Source organism: Gastrolobium bilobum, unplaced genomic scaffold (assembly GCF_033153095.1).
Source record: "Gastrolobium bilobum isolate Gb01-03AN ecotype WA unplaced genomic scaffold, APGP_CSIRO_Gbil_v1 utg39394, whole genome shotgun sequence".
Taxonomy (NCBI): Eukaryota; Viridiplantae; Streptophyta; class Magnoliopsida; order Fabales; family Fabaceae; genus Gastrolobium; species Gastrolobium bilobum.
Genome location: NW_026898622.1, coordinates 30,972 through 46,696, shown reverse-complemented (window position 1 = coordinate 46,696; position 15,725 = coordinate 30,972). Strand labels below are relative to the sequence as shown.

At 36.2% G+C, this 15,725-nt stretch overlaps 1 protein-coding gene across 2 annotated transcripts; it reads right to left on the bottom strand.

The window, feature by feature from the left end:
- Positions 1-5,246: 5,246 nt before the first annotated feature.
- LOC133317752 (retinoblastoma-related protein 1) lies at positions 5,247-15,012 on the bottom strand. 2 transcript variants are annotated; one of them, XM_061519631.1, is made up of 18 exons: positions 14,826-15,012; positions 13,108-13,212; positions 12,876-13,018; positions 12,690-12,786; positions 12,497-12,543; positions 11,202-11,391; positions 9,953-10,019; positions 9,599-9,778; positions 9,321-9,514; positions 8,354-9,233; positions 7,982-8,138; positions 7,792-7,864; positions 7,253-7,429; positions 7,050-7,169; positions 6,825-6,969; positions 6,609-6,730; positions 5,635-5,750; positions 5,247-5,549 (listed from the first exon to the last, which is right to left on the bottom strand). In XM_061519631.1, the coding sequence occupies exons 1-18, from the start codon at positions 14,901-14,903 to the stop codon at positions 5,399-5,401; spliced, it is 3,042 nt and encodes a 1,013-aa protein (XP_061375615.1). In that variant the 5' UTR covers positions 14,904-15,012; the 3' UTR covers positions 5,247-5,398. The 2 variants fall into 2 exon arrangements, with proteins under 2 accessions (XP_061375615.1, XP_061375616.1); XM_061519632.1 differs by having other exon boundaries at positions 6,609-6,721.
- Positions 15,013-15,725: the final 713 nt, after the last annotated feature.

The following is a 15,725-nucleotide window of genomic DNA, read 5'->3' as shown; positions in this document are numbered from 1 at the left end:
CAGGCCCTTAGCATATGATAGTCAAGGATTTTCTCCTCGAGCTCAAGAGAAGTCGATATATGAGAAGGAATTAGTGGCTAGAGTGTTTGCAGTGCAAAAATGGATGCACTACGTGATGGGAAGACATTTTATAATTAAAAAAAGATAAAAAAAAATTTAAAGTTTGTGACTGAGCAAAGGATTTGGGGGGAAGAGCATCAAAGATAGACCTCTAAATTGCTTGGATTTGACTTTGAAATCCAATATAACCCAGGAAGACAGAACTTGGTAGCTGATGCTTTGTCAAGGTAGATGTCATTGGCTGTGATTTCTCAGATTCAACTTCCAGCATTTGATCAGTGGGAGGCTGAAGTGCAGCAAGATCCCAGACTTAAAACCATTATACAAGACCTCATTATTAATCCACCAGCTCATCAAGAATTTACCTTAAGGGAAGGTAGGTTGTTTTATAAAGATCGATTGGTGTTATCTAAAGCTTCCAAATTAATACCCACCTTGCTTCAGGAATTTCATGATTCGAACATGGGAGGACACTCAGGTTATTTCAGACGCATAAAAGGATTGCTAGTCTCATTTACTGGGAAGGAATGAAGCGGACAATAAAAGAGTATGTGGCTGCTTGTAGTGTTTGTTAACAGAATAAAGCCTAGAACCTTTCTCCAGCAGGCTGTTATAACTTCTTCCTATTCCCGGTTGTGTGTGGTCTGATGTATCCATTGATTTTGTTGGGGGGCTGCCAAGGGCATTTGGTTTAGATACAATATTTGTAGTGGTTGATCGTCTTACAAAATATGCACATTTTTTACCCTTAAGCAATCCTTATACAGCAAAAGATGTGGCATAAATATTTGTCAAGGAGGTAGTACGACTTCACAGATTTCCAATGACTATTGTGTCTGACAGAGACAGGGTTTTCCTAAGTTCATTTTGGTTTGAATTGTTTAAGAGTGTTGGTACCAAGTGGCACTATACTACAACTTATCACCCACAAACTAATGGGCAAACTAAAATGGTTAACCGTTTCCTGGTGACTTACGTAAGGTGTTTTTGCAGCCCAAAACCCAAGCACTGGCCTAAATATATTCGTTGGGCAAAATTATGGTATAACACGACTTATAAGGATGCAACTGGCATGACTCGTGTATGGTTATGATCCCCCTACCATATTCAGAAGTACACATTTTGTTCCAGCTGTTGATGTTGTTTCCCAGTTACTATATGAGCATGATACAATTTTGAATGACCTCCACCAACATCTTGTATTGGCGCAAAACCAAATGAAAGTGCAAGCAAACCAGCATAAGAGAGATTTGCAATTTCAGGTTGGGGACTTAGTGTATTTGAAGTTACAGCCTTATAGGCTCAAGACTATAGCAAGAAGGGTGAATGAAAAGTTGAGTCCTCATTATTATGGACCCTATAAAATCCTAGAATGTGTTGGGGATGCAGCTTATAAGCTTCAGCTTCCGGATGATTGCAAAGTTCATCCGGTATTCCATGTTTCCTTATTAAAAAGCGCAATTTCTCCTCGGCCAAATTCTCAACCCTTACCTACATAATTCACTGAAGAATAGGAGTTGAAGGTAGCACTAGAAGCTTTACTGCAGTGGCCTCGTTCAAACACAGGGAACTTGGAGGTCTTGATCAAGTGGTTTAATCTCCCATAATTTGAAAATACATGAGAGAATTTTACTGTTATCAACAATCAGTTTCCCAATTTTCACCTTGAGGACAAGGTGCTTAAAATGGGAAGGAGTATTGATACGGACCAGCATATGAAAGTGTATAAGAGGGATAAAAAAGGAGGATTTGGGCCAGGCCCATTGCTGAATTAGCAAAGGATTCCAAAGTGACCCCCAACAGAATGCATAGGTGGCAGAAGTTGGTTATAAGTGGTGTAAGGGGGAGGAGAGTGAGCATTGGGAAGTCTAGGCTAGAACTGGAACCTTGGAAGAGAGTAGAGCCTCTCTAATTGCTCTACACTATCATTTCCCTTTTACTGTAATTTTCCCTTTTCGGCATTACAATTTTCACAAGTAATTGTAGACTCTTCCTTTATTGTAATTCTGTTTCTTTAAGCTTGAACCATACCTTGTAACTTTTTGTCATTAAGGGGGAGTTTGGTAGAGATTTTTTTTTTTTACCAGGTAAATGTAATAACCAGGAATATGATAGGAAAGTGAGTTTGGTAGGAAAGTTAAAAAAAAAATTATTTGGTTAGACAAAATTTCACTAGAAAAATTGGATTAAATCTTGTGAGTCTTTGTTTCATTTCCCTAGTTTTCTGCAAATACCACTTCGCAAATGGTAAACGTCAACAGTACAACATCTCCCTAGTTTTATTTCATACTGATAAAACCCTTTACACTACCTGTTTGAACTTGGAAGAGTTTTATCAGTATGTAATAACTATATTTTAAAAATTTACTAAATAAAATTTTTAATATAAAAAACAGATAAAAACTTGAAAAATTAATGAGAAGAAAATAATGCATATGATATATAAAAATGGTAACAGTGTAGTGCTTTGGTTAGTCTTAATGTTAGCTAAACTTCAGAATGCCTGTTATTTATTTTAATTCTGAATCTAGTGTCCAGTGTATTTTGCATTTACGGAAGAAGAAAAAAAACGTTCAAGTTGTCATTCACTGCATTTTGTAAAATACGGGAAACTTCAGAAGTCAAGATCAACAAGAATCTTTGCAAAAATCTGAGATTTGAGGCATATGAACTTTCAAAGCCTCCAATGCAATCAAAAGTTGTTCTAATTTCATTTGCATTCTCAACAGACATTTTTTTGGTAGCTAATGCATTGTATTCCATGGAGACTTATCTCACGAGTAGATGAATTATTAGAGCTTAAGCTAAGACTTGATGGTGTTCAAAAGAACTAGGATATTAAACTCATTTGTCTCCTACATTCTCTACCTCTTATTCTGCTTGCCAAAAAACCAATGAGTGAAATTAAGGTGGATGGTACAATAGCGTCCCACATCAACAGGAACATCAAATAAAAGGGTCTTTATAATTTCTTCTCAAGAACCACCATAGAACCTATAAACATCATGTATAAATCTTTCTTTTCTCGATATCTTTCCATTTGTTTAAAAAAATGACCTCTATAATACATTTTCCTGTCATAAACTCAAGTAGATGATTTGCAAAAACTTTCAATAACTCTCACAACTTCATAGTAATATGCTTTAAATAAAAGTATCAACAATTTTACAACTAAATTTGAGCTCAGGGTTAATGAGTAGATTGTATCAAATATTTTAGCTGATCCAATGCACACGAGGGTCTACAATAGATGTGAATAAATACTTCTCCCTTCACTTATATTCTTCACTCTTAAATTATACTACTCATACTTTATCAGCCACTGAATAACTGAACCCACTGATTAAATGAAAACATAGTGATAACTCTTTATCAGAAGAATTATTCACTGCTATTTATGCCTCATTTCTAGTGTGTTTTGATTTAATTTGGGTTGTGAGACTTGTATTTGGTTGTTATTGTAGAATATTGAAGGCCCAAAAGTCCAAGTCCAAAAAAAGCCAACACATAGAGCATGGCATACAAAAATCAGCCCACGTCAGTTACCCAATGCAAGGGTAGAAATGTAAATGAAAATCAAGGCTGAGTAAAAGAAAGAGCAGTGATCGTAATAAACTAAATTCACTCCAAATCATGCTCAACCAAACCCTAGCCATTCTTAATCTTTGGTTTATTGAGTCACCCAACCTCACTTGTCTCTGAGTGTGTAAAAGCATTGAGCCACAAAACCTTTTGGTGTGCTAATTCTCACCCATATAGATCAACCAACCAGCCACTTCATTGAAAAAAATAGAAAAGGAGAAAATACATAATCTTTAGCATGAGGTTGTTATGCGATTACGGATTGTTGCAAGGTGCAGAGCGATTGTGGAGTGAGAAAGTACAGATTCGTTGGGTAATCTAAGCATGAGAGAAGAGACACGTGGACGAGGCAGATGAGCTCACATAACTGATGCATGCAGAGGAGTTGATATAAAAGGAGCAAAGGACCTCTCCTCTGGGGTCGGCGGCTTCTTCCTCTTTTTCATTTCTCTTTTCCATTTTTCTTTAGTTTTATTTTTACGTTTCTAGTACTGTAAGTAGATGCTATTTTGTTTTGATTAGAACTTGTCAACACAGTACCGAGGCTATTATGGTGAATAGGACTCGGGCTGTGATTTAATTTTTCTGCACTTTATTTTCTTTGTAATTTTCATTTCGTTTGCTGATTTTTGTAACTCAACCCTTATGGGTATGAGCTAAACCTTCCAAGAGTTGGGTTGAAAGAGTACCCAGAGCTCATTTGTTATTAGTTGATGTTTTAAAGTTTAAAGTGTTGTTTTCCAGTTTGTTTACTGTGTATTTGTTATGCTGAGTTTATTATGTGATGGTCACACATAGGCTACTCCTAGTGATGTGAAATTATTGGGAAATAATCCATATTAGACCCCAATGTAAGCACATGGAAAGTTGAGAGAGAGATCTCTCAATGGATATGGCTCCAGGGATGAAGTTACCCCCATGTAACTTAAAGAAATGGTGTTTCAAGGTCTTGTGATAAGAGTGACATAGGGATATGCCATCTATTGTTATCGGAAGAAAACTGTTGTTGGGAAACAATGGTTATTTTACTATTTTCGTTACGCTGGAAGCAATGTCTATTTTCTGTCAAAGCATCCTAATGGCAAATGAGGGAAGGAGACATTGACACCCAACTTGTTTTCAAACACTGTTTTTAAAACCAATATTTTTGTCATTTTGTATTTTCGTCTAAACCACAAGTTTAATTTTCTGTTTTAAAACTTAAAGGAAAATCATAAAAAAAAAATTGCAATGCTTCCATTTAATTAACTTTCGAGTCAGTAGTTCAAAACTCTTTCACCAACTAAAGTTCTATTTTAAAAAAAGAAAATCCCCACAAAAATATTTTCCTCGCACTTAGCTTAGAATAACAGTAATTTAATTTGATTTTATTTTATTTTATTTTTGTTCTGATTAGCAATTACAATTTTTTTTCAAAGTAAAAAACGTCAAAGATCCTTGTGGGAACGATAATTGGGACTCACAAAAGCCCTATATTACTTGTTGTCGCGTATACTTGCGCGCTTACTTGCATAACTGTTTGCAAGGCAACACATAGTTATGACATATTTAGCTAAAACTATAAAAAGAAACTTAAACAGTTTTATTGATTAGCTAGTTAGGGACTTACATTTTCCATTAAATACCTAACATAAACAAAAGTACAAGAGGGTAGTGGCGGCATTCTACATTATCAACGCTCATACAATACCCCCCGCCTCATAAACCAGCATAGTTAGAAAGGAGAGAAGCAGAATTTACACACATTGAAGAACTCTTAAGAGTCAGGTTGCTCAGACTTCAATGGTGCACCTGAAGATGATGCACAACTTCCATTCGGCAGATAGAGGCTGTTTGCAACCATAGTGTCACTAACCAAGCCCGCATCAACTTCATCAAAATTGAGGGAACCTCTAACCTTCCGGTTACTAAATAGAACCAGACAAAATAAGGACATCACATTTTTGGTAATATAAATAAATTTCAAAAGTTAAGACATAAAGAAAAGCATACCCATTCAAACGGTTATTGATGGCAGTCAGGTCTTTTGAAGGGCTCTGATATGCATGAGTGCTCTCCCCAACACATGCATAATAGCTTTTTGAGCTATGTGATATTAGAGCATCCATCTGTGCACATCACCAATGAATACACTTATTTTTCCATACAATATAGGGTGCGAGGCAAACATCATAGACCAAGTAAAAAAGCATTACATTCAGTCTGTTAACAGGCTCTATATCATGTTTTCAAATTTCATTGTCTTCATAATTGCACTTCATGCTTATTCAATCTTGTAGCTTAGCAAAAAGCCACTACTATCTAGTAGCAAGTGTTTCTTAGAAAGATAATCCCCCAAAATTCTCAGCATATAAATGGAAAAAAAATGAGTTGATTTGGCACATATTCCGTCTGGTATCAAGCATTTCATGAGCTAATTAAAACTCACATAAGAGTTACAGATCCTTGATTTCTACAACATAGGGAAAATGCTATGGACCAAGCCAGAAATATATGCTGTTGTAGGTTGGAGTTCATTAAGTGGGACAAGGGTTCGAAATTGTACATGTAACTTGAACCAGGTTTCTATAGGAGTGGCAGAATCAATGCCAAAAGTTAAATATATTGTTACAGCATCATGTAATTTTGACAAAGATCCTTAATAAAGATAGGTTTCATATCAGCAAGCATCCATTACAGTGCTTTAATCCTCCAAGAAAAAGATATTGTTCCCTTAGCAATAGTTTTCTAGATGAAAAAATCACATCAGTTTGCAAATTACAAAATATGGTCATCTGTGAAAAAAAAATGAACACGAACTTTGCAATAATAATTTAATAACATTCCATTAACTGCACAACAATTATAGTCCTCACACGCTTCTTCCTTTTCCAGCACAATGTCATTAGACTGCTATGCACTAACTAGTAATAGAAAATGGGAAATAAAATAGTCCAAAGAAGAAAGACAAACAAATACACTAGTACCTTAGATGATCGTAATGGAGAGACATATACATTGTGTGTGGCAGACACCTTTTTTGGAGACATATCAGGTAGGCTTGGGAAAGGTGATATTTTAGGAGACCCGGGACATTGTGCTAAATGGCCTTAAAAGAGAAAAACATGCAAGTCAATGGATTGCAAAACAGGCATAGCAATGGGAGTCAGGTATACAAAATAACTTAGCAAATAAGCAAGTACCGTCACTTTTATTATTAACTTCAGGTATCTGGTCCCTTTTCATAGTTGTTCCACCAGGGCCAAGTTCAACAAGCAGCGGCTTTACAGAAGGAATGAATATTTCATTGTAAAATGTAATGATATCAACATGTTCCTGTCCTGTTCTCTGTTTTCATTCAGATCATTTATAAGAGATCAAAACTCTCAGAAAAGTTTAGTATTAAATTTGGACCCTTGGTTACATACCCCATTACGCCGTGACAATGACCAATCAACAAATACACTACGGAAAACTTGTGGTTTGCATTGCGGTTGCTTTCTATAGTTGTATATGATCTCCCTGAAAGTTAGGTTCAGTTGTGAAATCTGCAGAACAGAATAGAATGAGAAAAAGGTAATAACAGAAGAACACAGTACACTCTTTTAAGTTTCTAAAACTAAAGAGAAACCTTCGCAACTCCATAGAAGCAACACAAAATGATTTGGTCAATATGGCGGTTGAAGAAGAGAGATGTCCATTGATTTAGGATTCGCTGGAAAAGACAGAACACATTCTCCTTTATTTGTGCAGATAATTGTAGCCTTTCAACCATGCCACTTATTCTGACTGCTCCCAACTTAATGATCTAGGAAACACAGTAATAAACAAGCTATAAAACTTAAAAGGACTTAGTGAAGTGACAAAATCATAAAATCTTAAATAAACACATGAACCAGAACAGCTGCCCTATCACATGAAGTTGCTCAAATGGGAGTGGTGTAGCAATCCAATTCCAAAAGGCAACTTCAATCCTCAATATAAAAGATAAACACATCTAGTAGTTCTTGAAATCACATTAAGGGTCACAAAGTTGGGACTTCAAAATAACACGAACAAATTGGGTGTACATACATACACAGTTGCACACACAGTAGTTACCTTATCAACAACTATGTTAAATGTAGCTTGCAAGTCCTTTTTCACAATTAAGTTGATATAACAACATACCTTGCTGAAAAAGATGTTGATCCCGGTTTCTGCACATGTTTCCCCTCCACCTCCTGGATTTGGTTTAGTTGGACTGCAGGGAACAAACATTCAAAGTAAAGCACCAAGAGAAGACAACAGTAAACTGGTGAAAAGTTGAAATAATACAAATTTACATTGATAGCTACTGCTCGACTCATCCAAGTTATACCTGGCAAATGCTGACTGCAAAGGAGGTGGGGGTAGCCTTGACTTAAGGTTGCTGAAGGGAAGAAGCCGATCTTTCGCTGGTGAATTAAAACAATTTCTCTCCATTAACACATTTCGATATTCAGAATGCTTTGGTGATCTGGTATCCCCATTCTGAGCTGTAAAATCAATGCATTGATAGGATATGTTACTGAAGTTGAAAAATATGTATTTCCAATATTTATTCTTTGAGAAAGTGGTAGGTAGGGAAGATGGAGGAACAATTTTGTCCATCGTAATAGAATACCACGACAACAACTCTAAGGAATGATGAACTATGAATTATATGAAAACTGAGAAAACATGACTTAAAAATCAAAAAGAGAACCATTACTTGGTGAAGTCTCAATCCTAGGCAAACACGGCACAGGAGGCAGCCCTCCACAAGAAAAGCTCGTATGCATTGCAATTTCATCCAATGATGGCATTGGTTCAGCTAGCAGTTTAAGACGGTTTATTTCTGCAGAAAGCGCAGGTCTAGCAACTGCCAAAGAATTATACATCGAGGAACCCTTTTCCCATACCATGCTCTCCAAGAGTCGTTCTTCCAATGAATTCAGATGTCGCCTCAATTCTCTTGGGAGGGATTCTTCATGTCTGATGAAACTTTCAATCACCTTGCTAAGATCAAAAGCCGTAATTCCAGTCCTCTCCAGTACTGCAGGGAACAACATTGTAACAGTCTTATGAGTTGCCAGGACTAATTCTGCAGAACATGCAAGCATACACCGATGGAACCTCTCATTAGTTAGAAGCGAGGTTAAATTAGTTGCATGAAGTACTTGGGCTTCTGCTCTACACATTGCTTCCAATACCCTAAAGTATAACTTCATTGCTTCCAATCTTCGTTGTTCCGCCCATATATTGTCCATGAGGTTTGCACTTTGCAGGCTTCCAGTTACACATCGTTCTCCAAGAGGACTACTAGGAAATATAGCCTGCAATATAATCTGCGCTCTGCGCACCACATCACTTGTAACATCCCTGTCACACGATGTCAAGAATCTCTCCAGCTCTTGTGAGGGCCATGATGCAAGTGGACAAATGACAGTACGAAGCCACTTTGCAGTAGTCATTGCAGTGCTTACAGGGGTGGCTGCCATCTTTGAATTTGCAGCACCCAGAATGCCATTAGCATGGGATGCAGGAGAACGGTGAGGTGAGAGGGGACTTGTAATAGTTTTAGCAGGTGATGCCATCGAATCAAATTTCCTCTACAGAGCACAATAATATATAAACTTAAGGTATTATCACACACAAGGTAGAACTAAATTTTAGGACCACTTTTCCAATAAACATACCTTTACACCACTTGCTGAAACAGAACCTCCAGACAAGCTTCCTGAAGCTAACAGGCTGTCGTCTTCATTAATGAATAACCTCTCATCCAGTTCACCCTTGTTGCGAATCATGTAATCATAATCTTTTTCTAAGATATGTAAACTTGGTGGCAAAGATGATTCCTCTATCAGATCTTTAAAAAAAATCAAACCATCTACAAAGAAAGGAATAATAAACATCAGTTAAAGAACAATGTATCCCTGATGCATAAATAATCAATAACACAAGGAAAACGAACCTCTATCAAAATTCTCTAGGTTTTCAGTTTCGCATTCAGATGCCAAACAGGGCTGCTTCTTCAATATATATGCTATTAAATTATTGGCTTTCTCCATGGTTTTCTTCAACTCATCTTCTGAAGTATTATAGATGTTGCAGAGTGATGCAAGGAGGTCCACACCTTTGTTACTCTTCTTAACTGAAATAAATTTTGGTGGAATTAGAACAAATGCACTTTTAAATCCATCACCTAAACAGGGAATTGTGTGTGGACCAGATTAAGCATGCATGCATGTCAAAGGGAGAAGAGGATTACCAAAGCGAGAATGAAAGAGAACAAGAATAATTTAAACACAACGCAAAGAGGATTTACCAAAGCGTGAAGAATCATGAATGTTGAAATTCCGAAAACGAGCAGGAACATGAATAATTAAGATAGCCTGTAACAGATTGATAGGCATCAACCAAGGAAGATACGAGAATTAAGAAGAGAACAGTATAAGTCTTCCATTAACAACCCTAAAAAAGTATCGCTACATAAAGATTGTTAAACAAACAGAGACAGATTACAAGAAATGAAGAGCCAACACATGAAAACAGAAGAAAACAAAGATATTCCAAAGTAATTTGAGAGGCTCAGGGGTCTCTCCCAATACCCAAAAGGATCCCAATACTTCCCAGAGGTGATTCCTCTCACTGCACCACTTTCTTTTATAACAGCTACATAGTCTTCACGTTGCCCACACTGCCTAGCACATTTTCTCCCCATTCTGCTAGTAATTATCAAAAGGCACAATTCATGAATATTCCATCCTAACTTCCTTATTGCTGACTCAGCCCAATTGCTTTTCCTAAATTGTCCTTAAGGATGGTATCATATCACATACACCCAGCAAATAAGAAATTGTTTCCTTCATTCTCACTGCACCACTTTCTTTTGTAACAACTACATAGTCTTCACGTTGCCCATGCTGCCTAGCACATTTTCTCCCCATTCTGTTAGTAATTATCAAATGGCACAATTCATGAATATTCCATCCTAACTTCCTTATTGCTGACTCAGCCCAATTGCTTTTCCTAAATTGCCCTTAAGGGTGGTATTGTATCATAGATACACCCAGCAAATAAGAAATTGTTTCCTTCATTCTCACTGCACCATTTTCTTTTATAACAATCACTTAGTCTTCACGTTGCCCATGCTGCCTAGCACATTTTCTCCCCATTTTGTTAGTAATTATCAAATGGCACAATTCATAAATATTCCATCCTAACTGCCTTATTGCTGACTCAGCCCAATTGCTTTTCCTAAATTTTACCCTTAAGGATGGTATCGTATCACAGATATACCCAGCAAATAACAAACTGTTTCCTTCATCCCCCCCCCCCAACCCCAAAAAAAAAAACCAAAAAAAGAGCAAATATTACAAGTAAAAAGAATAGACTAACTGAATATATTTAAAATAAACATATAATGAAAGTCCTGAAACAAGTATTAAATAAAAATTTTCAAGTGTCCAAACTTCCAACCATTCTCTTCAGACTATTCTATGTTCAAAAGAAAAAGATATGAAACATCTACATGGAAACGCCAATAAAGGAAAAGAGTGTTATAAGAATCTCACCAAGATCGAAATTAAACCATTTGTGCAAGTCACCAAGTCTTTGAAGCGGCTGAAAGCATGTACACGAAGTGCCAAAAAAAGTAACCATCCAAAGCGATGGTATTCAGATGCATGAGCAGTGACAGATGAGCTTTTTTCAACATTTGCATCAGTTGCCACGAAGAACTCTTCAAATACACGTTTATAGTACCTGGCACAATCAAACTTATAAGGTGTCATGTCATCTCATGTAGGCAAGCTGCACTGTACACGATAATCAAAGCAAACAACCTTATACAGAAAAACCAGGAATTCTTTGCATTAAGGAACGCAAAGTCTGAGAGATAACTAAAAGATACCGTCATGCATCCTCTTTCCTGGATCGTTAAAAAATGAACAATAGTATGAAATATTGGACCATGGTTGTTATTCCAAATAAAGCATTAGGTCTTTGATAGGCTAACTAAAAAATCTTAGTCGTCATACATTTCACATTTTGACTAGTCCATTACCACCTCATATTGTTTGTACCAGCTTAAGTGAACAACCTCTATTATACACACATTATCATCCTCCATCAAAGCATTATATCTCAAGTAAGTCTTTTTTGTGATAAAATACATCTCATTGAAGATACTACCATGATATTAAACCAAAAAAAACCACTCCCCGTTAAACCCAACTAGCGAGTGTAGAGTGGAGGAAATCCTTGTACGCAGCCTTACCCTTGCATAATTGCAAAGAGGCTGTTTCCTGGATTCGAACCCATGACCTTTCAGTCATGACATTAATAAAATGAAATACCAGCAAATTAATAGACACATTAGGCAGTGTGAACTTCACTACCAACAATCTTCAACAACTACCCTAAGAACAGAATGTGTGATTTAGGTTGTGAGATAGGGCACCATTCAGAAAATCTAAAAGCTGGAGGATTCATGGGACCATGCAACTGTCTAGGGAAAATAATACTTCCTAGAATAGCACATTTTAGGTTTTGCTTAATTATTACAGAAAAGTAGCTTTTAATTGAAAAACTGTCTTGAGCATTCTCATTATAAGAATTTTTTTTAACACGAAATATGCTAATCCAAACACAGACTTAATCTTTTGGTAATTTAAGTACACATCCTAAGGAAAAATATAAAGTTATATTAGTTTAATATCATAAGAGGGTAAGACTGTATAATACTAAAGACAAAATTATGTGATATACATAGTGAAGAGAAATCTCAACGATGCCACAAATTAATGAATAATTCATCTGTCATTTAAGACATTAATCAAAAAATGGACATAAATAGTGGGCTACTCACTTGCTAAGAATCTTCAAGTGAATAGCATTGGCGTGCATCTCCTTTGCCTGGTATAGAAATAGCAGCATAAAGAATGGCTTAATAGAAAACTGTTTCTAATGATTTAAGAGGGAAAGAGAGAAACCACCACCCATGCACACATGAAACATAAACTTTGCAAAAATGTAATCATGGTTCTCTGCTTAGTCAATACCTCAAGCCTGCTTTCCCAATCTGTGCCATATAGATTACTTAAAATAGGACCAGCCTTAACAACAAACTGAGGAAGTTCTTTAAAAAAATCTCCAATGCTGTTGAATGCAAGATAAATGTTGACAGTGAATAATAGAACAAAATACAAACTTAAAAACTAGAAAAAAATAAAAAGTCAGTTAAATACTTAAGCTTAGCTGCCCTCAATATACGGCACAAGGTAAGCCCAGTGCTCTCAGTCTCTTCATTCTCACTCTCCTCAACTTTCTGAGTCAATCTCTTTACAGAGTATAAAATAAAAGCAAACCAATACCGCTCTGCTTCTTCAGACTGGAAAAGAATTACACAACCTCATGATTTCAAATAAAAAACTTTACTAGAAGTTATATTTTGCACAAAAGAATAGCGTTCATATGTACCGTTCCATTCCCCATTGCCGAAATATTTGTCAGTAGAAGATGCTTGGTTTCTCCAAACAGATTAATTGCTTCTTTACAGCTTTTCTCTTCCAATGCTAGCCCATTCTGTCAACAAAAAAAGAAAAACACATCAATGTAGAATTTAACAGCTAAAGAATCTCAATTTAAACCTCAGTAAATCTGCCTAAATGCAAACTAAAACTATATATGGACATTTCTCTGATTTAAATGTCTAACGTCTAATTTAATTATATACTCCCTAATAGTTGCCATACCTGTACCGGGTATGTATTCCATTCAGTACTTATTGGGTATGCATGGTTACATACCCAATACTCACCTATCTCCAAAGTACAAATCAGTCCATGCATAACACCAAATTTTGTTGCAAAGTTATTTGGTTTGTTAATAAATGAAACAAACTGCTACTTTACTCCCTTCAAAATCTGTGCCTTCTTTAAATATTTTTGCTTACTTGAGTTAAAGGGTTATAAAAATTGTATTTATATTATGATTTTCACACTTCACTGTTTGTTTTATATTTCTATATGATATATCCTCACATAACCGTACTCCTCAGGCACAGCCGATCCCTGGCAGTTTCAAGTCCATCACGTGTGGAGGCTCATCCGGCCAACCCTGCCATTGCAGTTACTCCCAGACAGTGTGTCGTGACCTCCTCTCTCTTTATTTTCAAAAAATTTGTCGTCACTCCATATGCGTACCCCGCACATATATACAAACACACTTTCTGGTACAAATCAATCATGCATAAGTAACTGATGTCACAAGAACAGGGAGTAACACAAAATCTTTCTTCCAAAGTGACATCCTATATCTCCATTAAATGCAAATGATGGGCCACTCAACTTGTCAAATACAGCAAAAGACCGTTAAACAGAGTGTCGTGTTGTCACTAATCAACAGATCATTTAGTGGGAAAAATTCGTTAAATATTTGTCGGTATTAGCATGTTCCTTTCCTCTAAAATAATAAATCAGCAGGTTTGGCAGATTCCTTGCTCTCAGAGTTTACTTCATGCCTTGCTCATTATCCATGTTCATGTCCACCATCTACAATAAAAAGAAATCTAGCCTTGCCCCAGTATAAAAAAAACCTAAACTAAAATTGATCCTGTGCCATGCATCAGCAAGTGTAAGATCACAGTTGACGAATAAATAGTTTTGTAACCATGTCCCTCTATTTTCCGTACCTTCCTATCTTTCTGTACAGATTAAAGGGGCAAAATTGATAGAGGGGCAAAACCGGTACACGAGGCTACCCGACTTGCAAGGATAAAGATAAGTATCAATTTTACATAGCCTTACCCTTGCGTTTCTATAAAGAGGCTATTACCCATACTTGAACCCTTGAACTTCTGGACACAAAGAGCAACCTTAGAGCTGCTCTCACCCTCAGATTAACTGATTGGTCAGTAAAATATTTTCAGTTGTATCTTCTCTCAAAAATGGAAACTAACCTCGCGAAGTGCTCTATAGACATAAAGTAACATATATGTACAAAAATAACACATTTCATTTGGTTTCTTTCAATCTTCGTGCCACTAACTATAAAACTTAAAGATCTTAACTTTACGCATTTAAACCACCATTTTCAGGCTATACATACGATTATAACATAAAACATAGAAAATTTCATAAAATGAAAAATTCAGTAGCTCAGAACACGAAATACAAAACAAGAGGAAAAGCAAGAACCTTGCAAAACTCGGCGAATCGAGACTCAGCTTGGTCGCCGTTATCGACCGGGACAGCTGAAGGCTTGCCATCTTCCATGTTGGACGGAGCAGGAGGACCAATGCAAAAAAACCTAATCGATGCAGATCACCCGAAAAGGAACAAGATTTCGCGCGGAAAGGTCGACGAATTGCAGTGAAATCGACGAGGAAATGCTATATAGCTATAAAAAATCGACAAACCCTAGGTCGATTTTCAGGAACAATAAGAAGAACAAGAAGCTAGTGTCTTCTTTCTCTTGATAGGTTGAAACGGCGTTGCGTTGCGTTATTCTGTTGTTGTGTGTGTACCTTTTTCTTCATTTTTTATATTAATAGCAACATTAAAATATGCTTTTATTAAAAAAAAAATTAAAAGTTATTAAGTTTTGGCGCCACTTGTTATGCCCTACGGGTATTTCCCGCCAAAACGTATTCTTACGTGGATGAGGCCATTTTAGTAATTTCACGACCGGGACTTCGGCATGACTATCTTTTGGAGGCGGTTTTGTAATTGCAAATACAGCTTAAGCGTTAAGGCTCTCTTGTATCTTTCTGTTTTTATTATTATTATTATTACTTTTTTATAAAATCGGGTTTATTATTGGATTTGAGATTTCAGTCTTTGATTTTGAGTTTAAATGTAAGTTGTGCAGATTAGGTATGTTCATCAACCGATCCAAATCGATTCAAATTATTGTAATCGAACCAAAAAAATTGATAATCAAATTAACTGAGAACCGAACAAAAACTTGCATGTTTTAATTGGATTGAATTGGTTTTTCGTTTGATTGATGAAAATCGATTCAATCCAAATTGATGCAATGTATTATATATTTATTATTTTAGAAAAAAATGACTTGTAATCTTGTTGTTTTGTAGA

What these genes read in the sequence shown, in the direction of transcription:
- LOC133317752 (XM_061519631.1), bottom strand. Translation starts at nt 14,903, where the DNA reads ATGGAAGATGGCAAGCCTTCAGCTGTCCCGGTCGATAACGGCGACCAA. An exon ending in ATTGGGAAAGCAGGCTTGAG is followed by an intron (nt 12,544 to 12,689) that starts GTATTGACTAAG and finishes TTTCTATACCAG; the next exon opens with GCAAAGGAGATGCACGCCAA. An exon ending in CACTTGAAGATTCTTAGCAA is followed by an intron (nt 11,392 to 12,496) that starts GTGAGTAGCCCA and finishes TGATTGTGCCAG; the next exon opens with GTACTATAAACGTGTATTTG.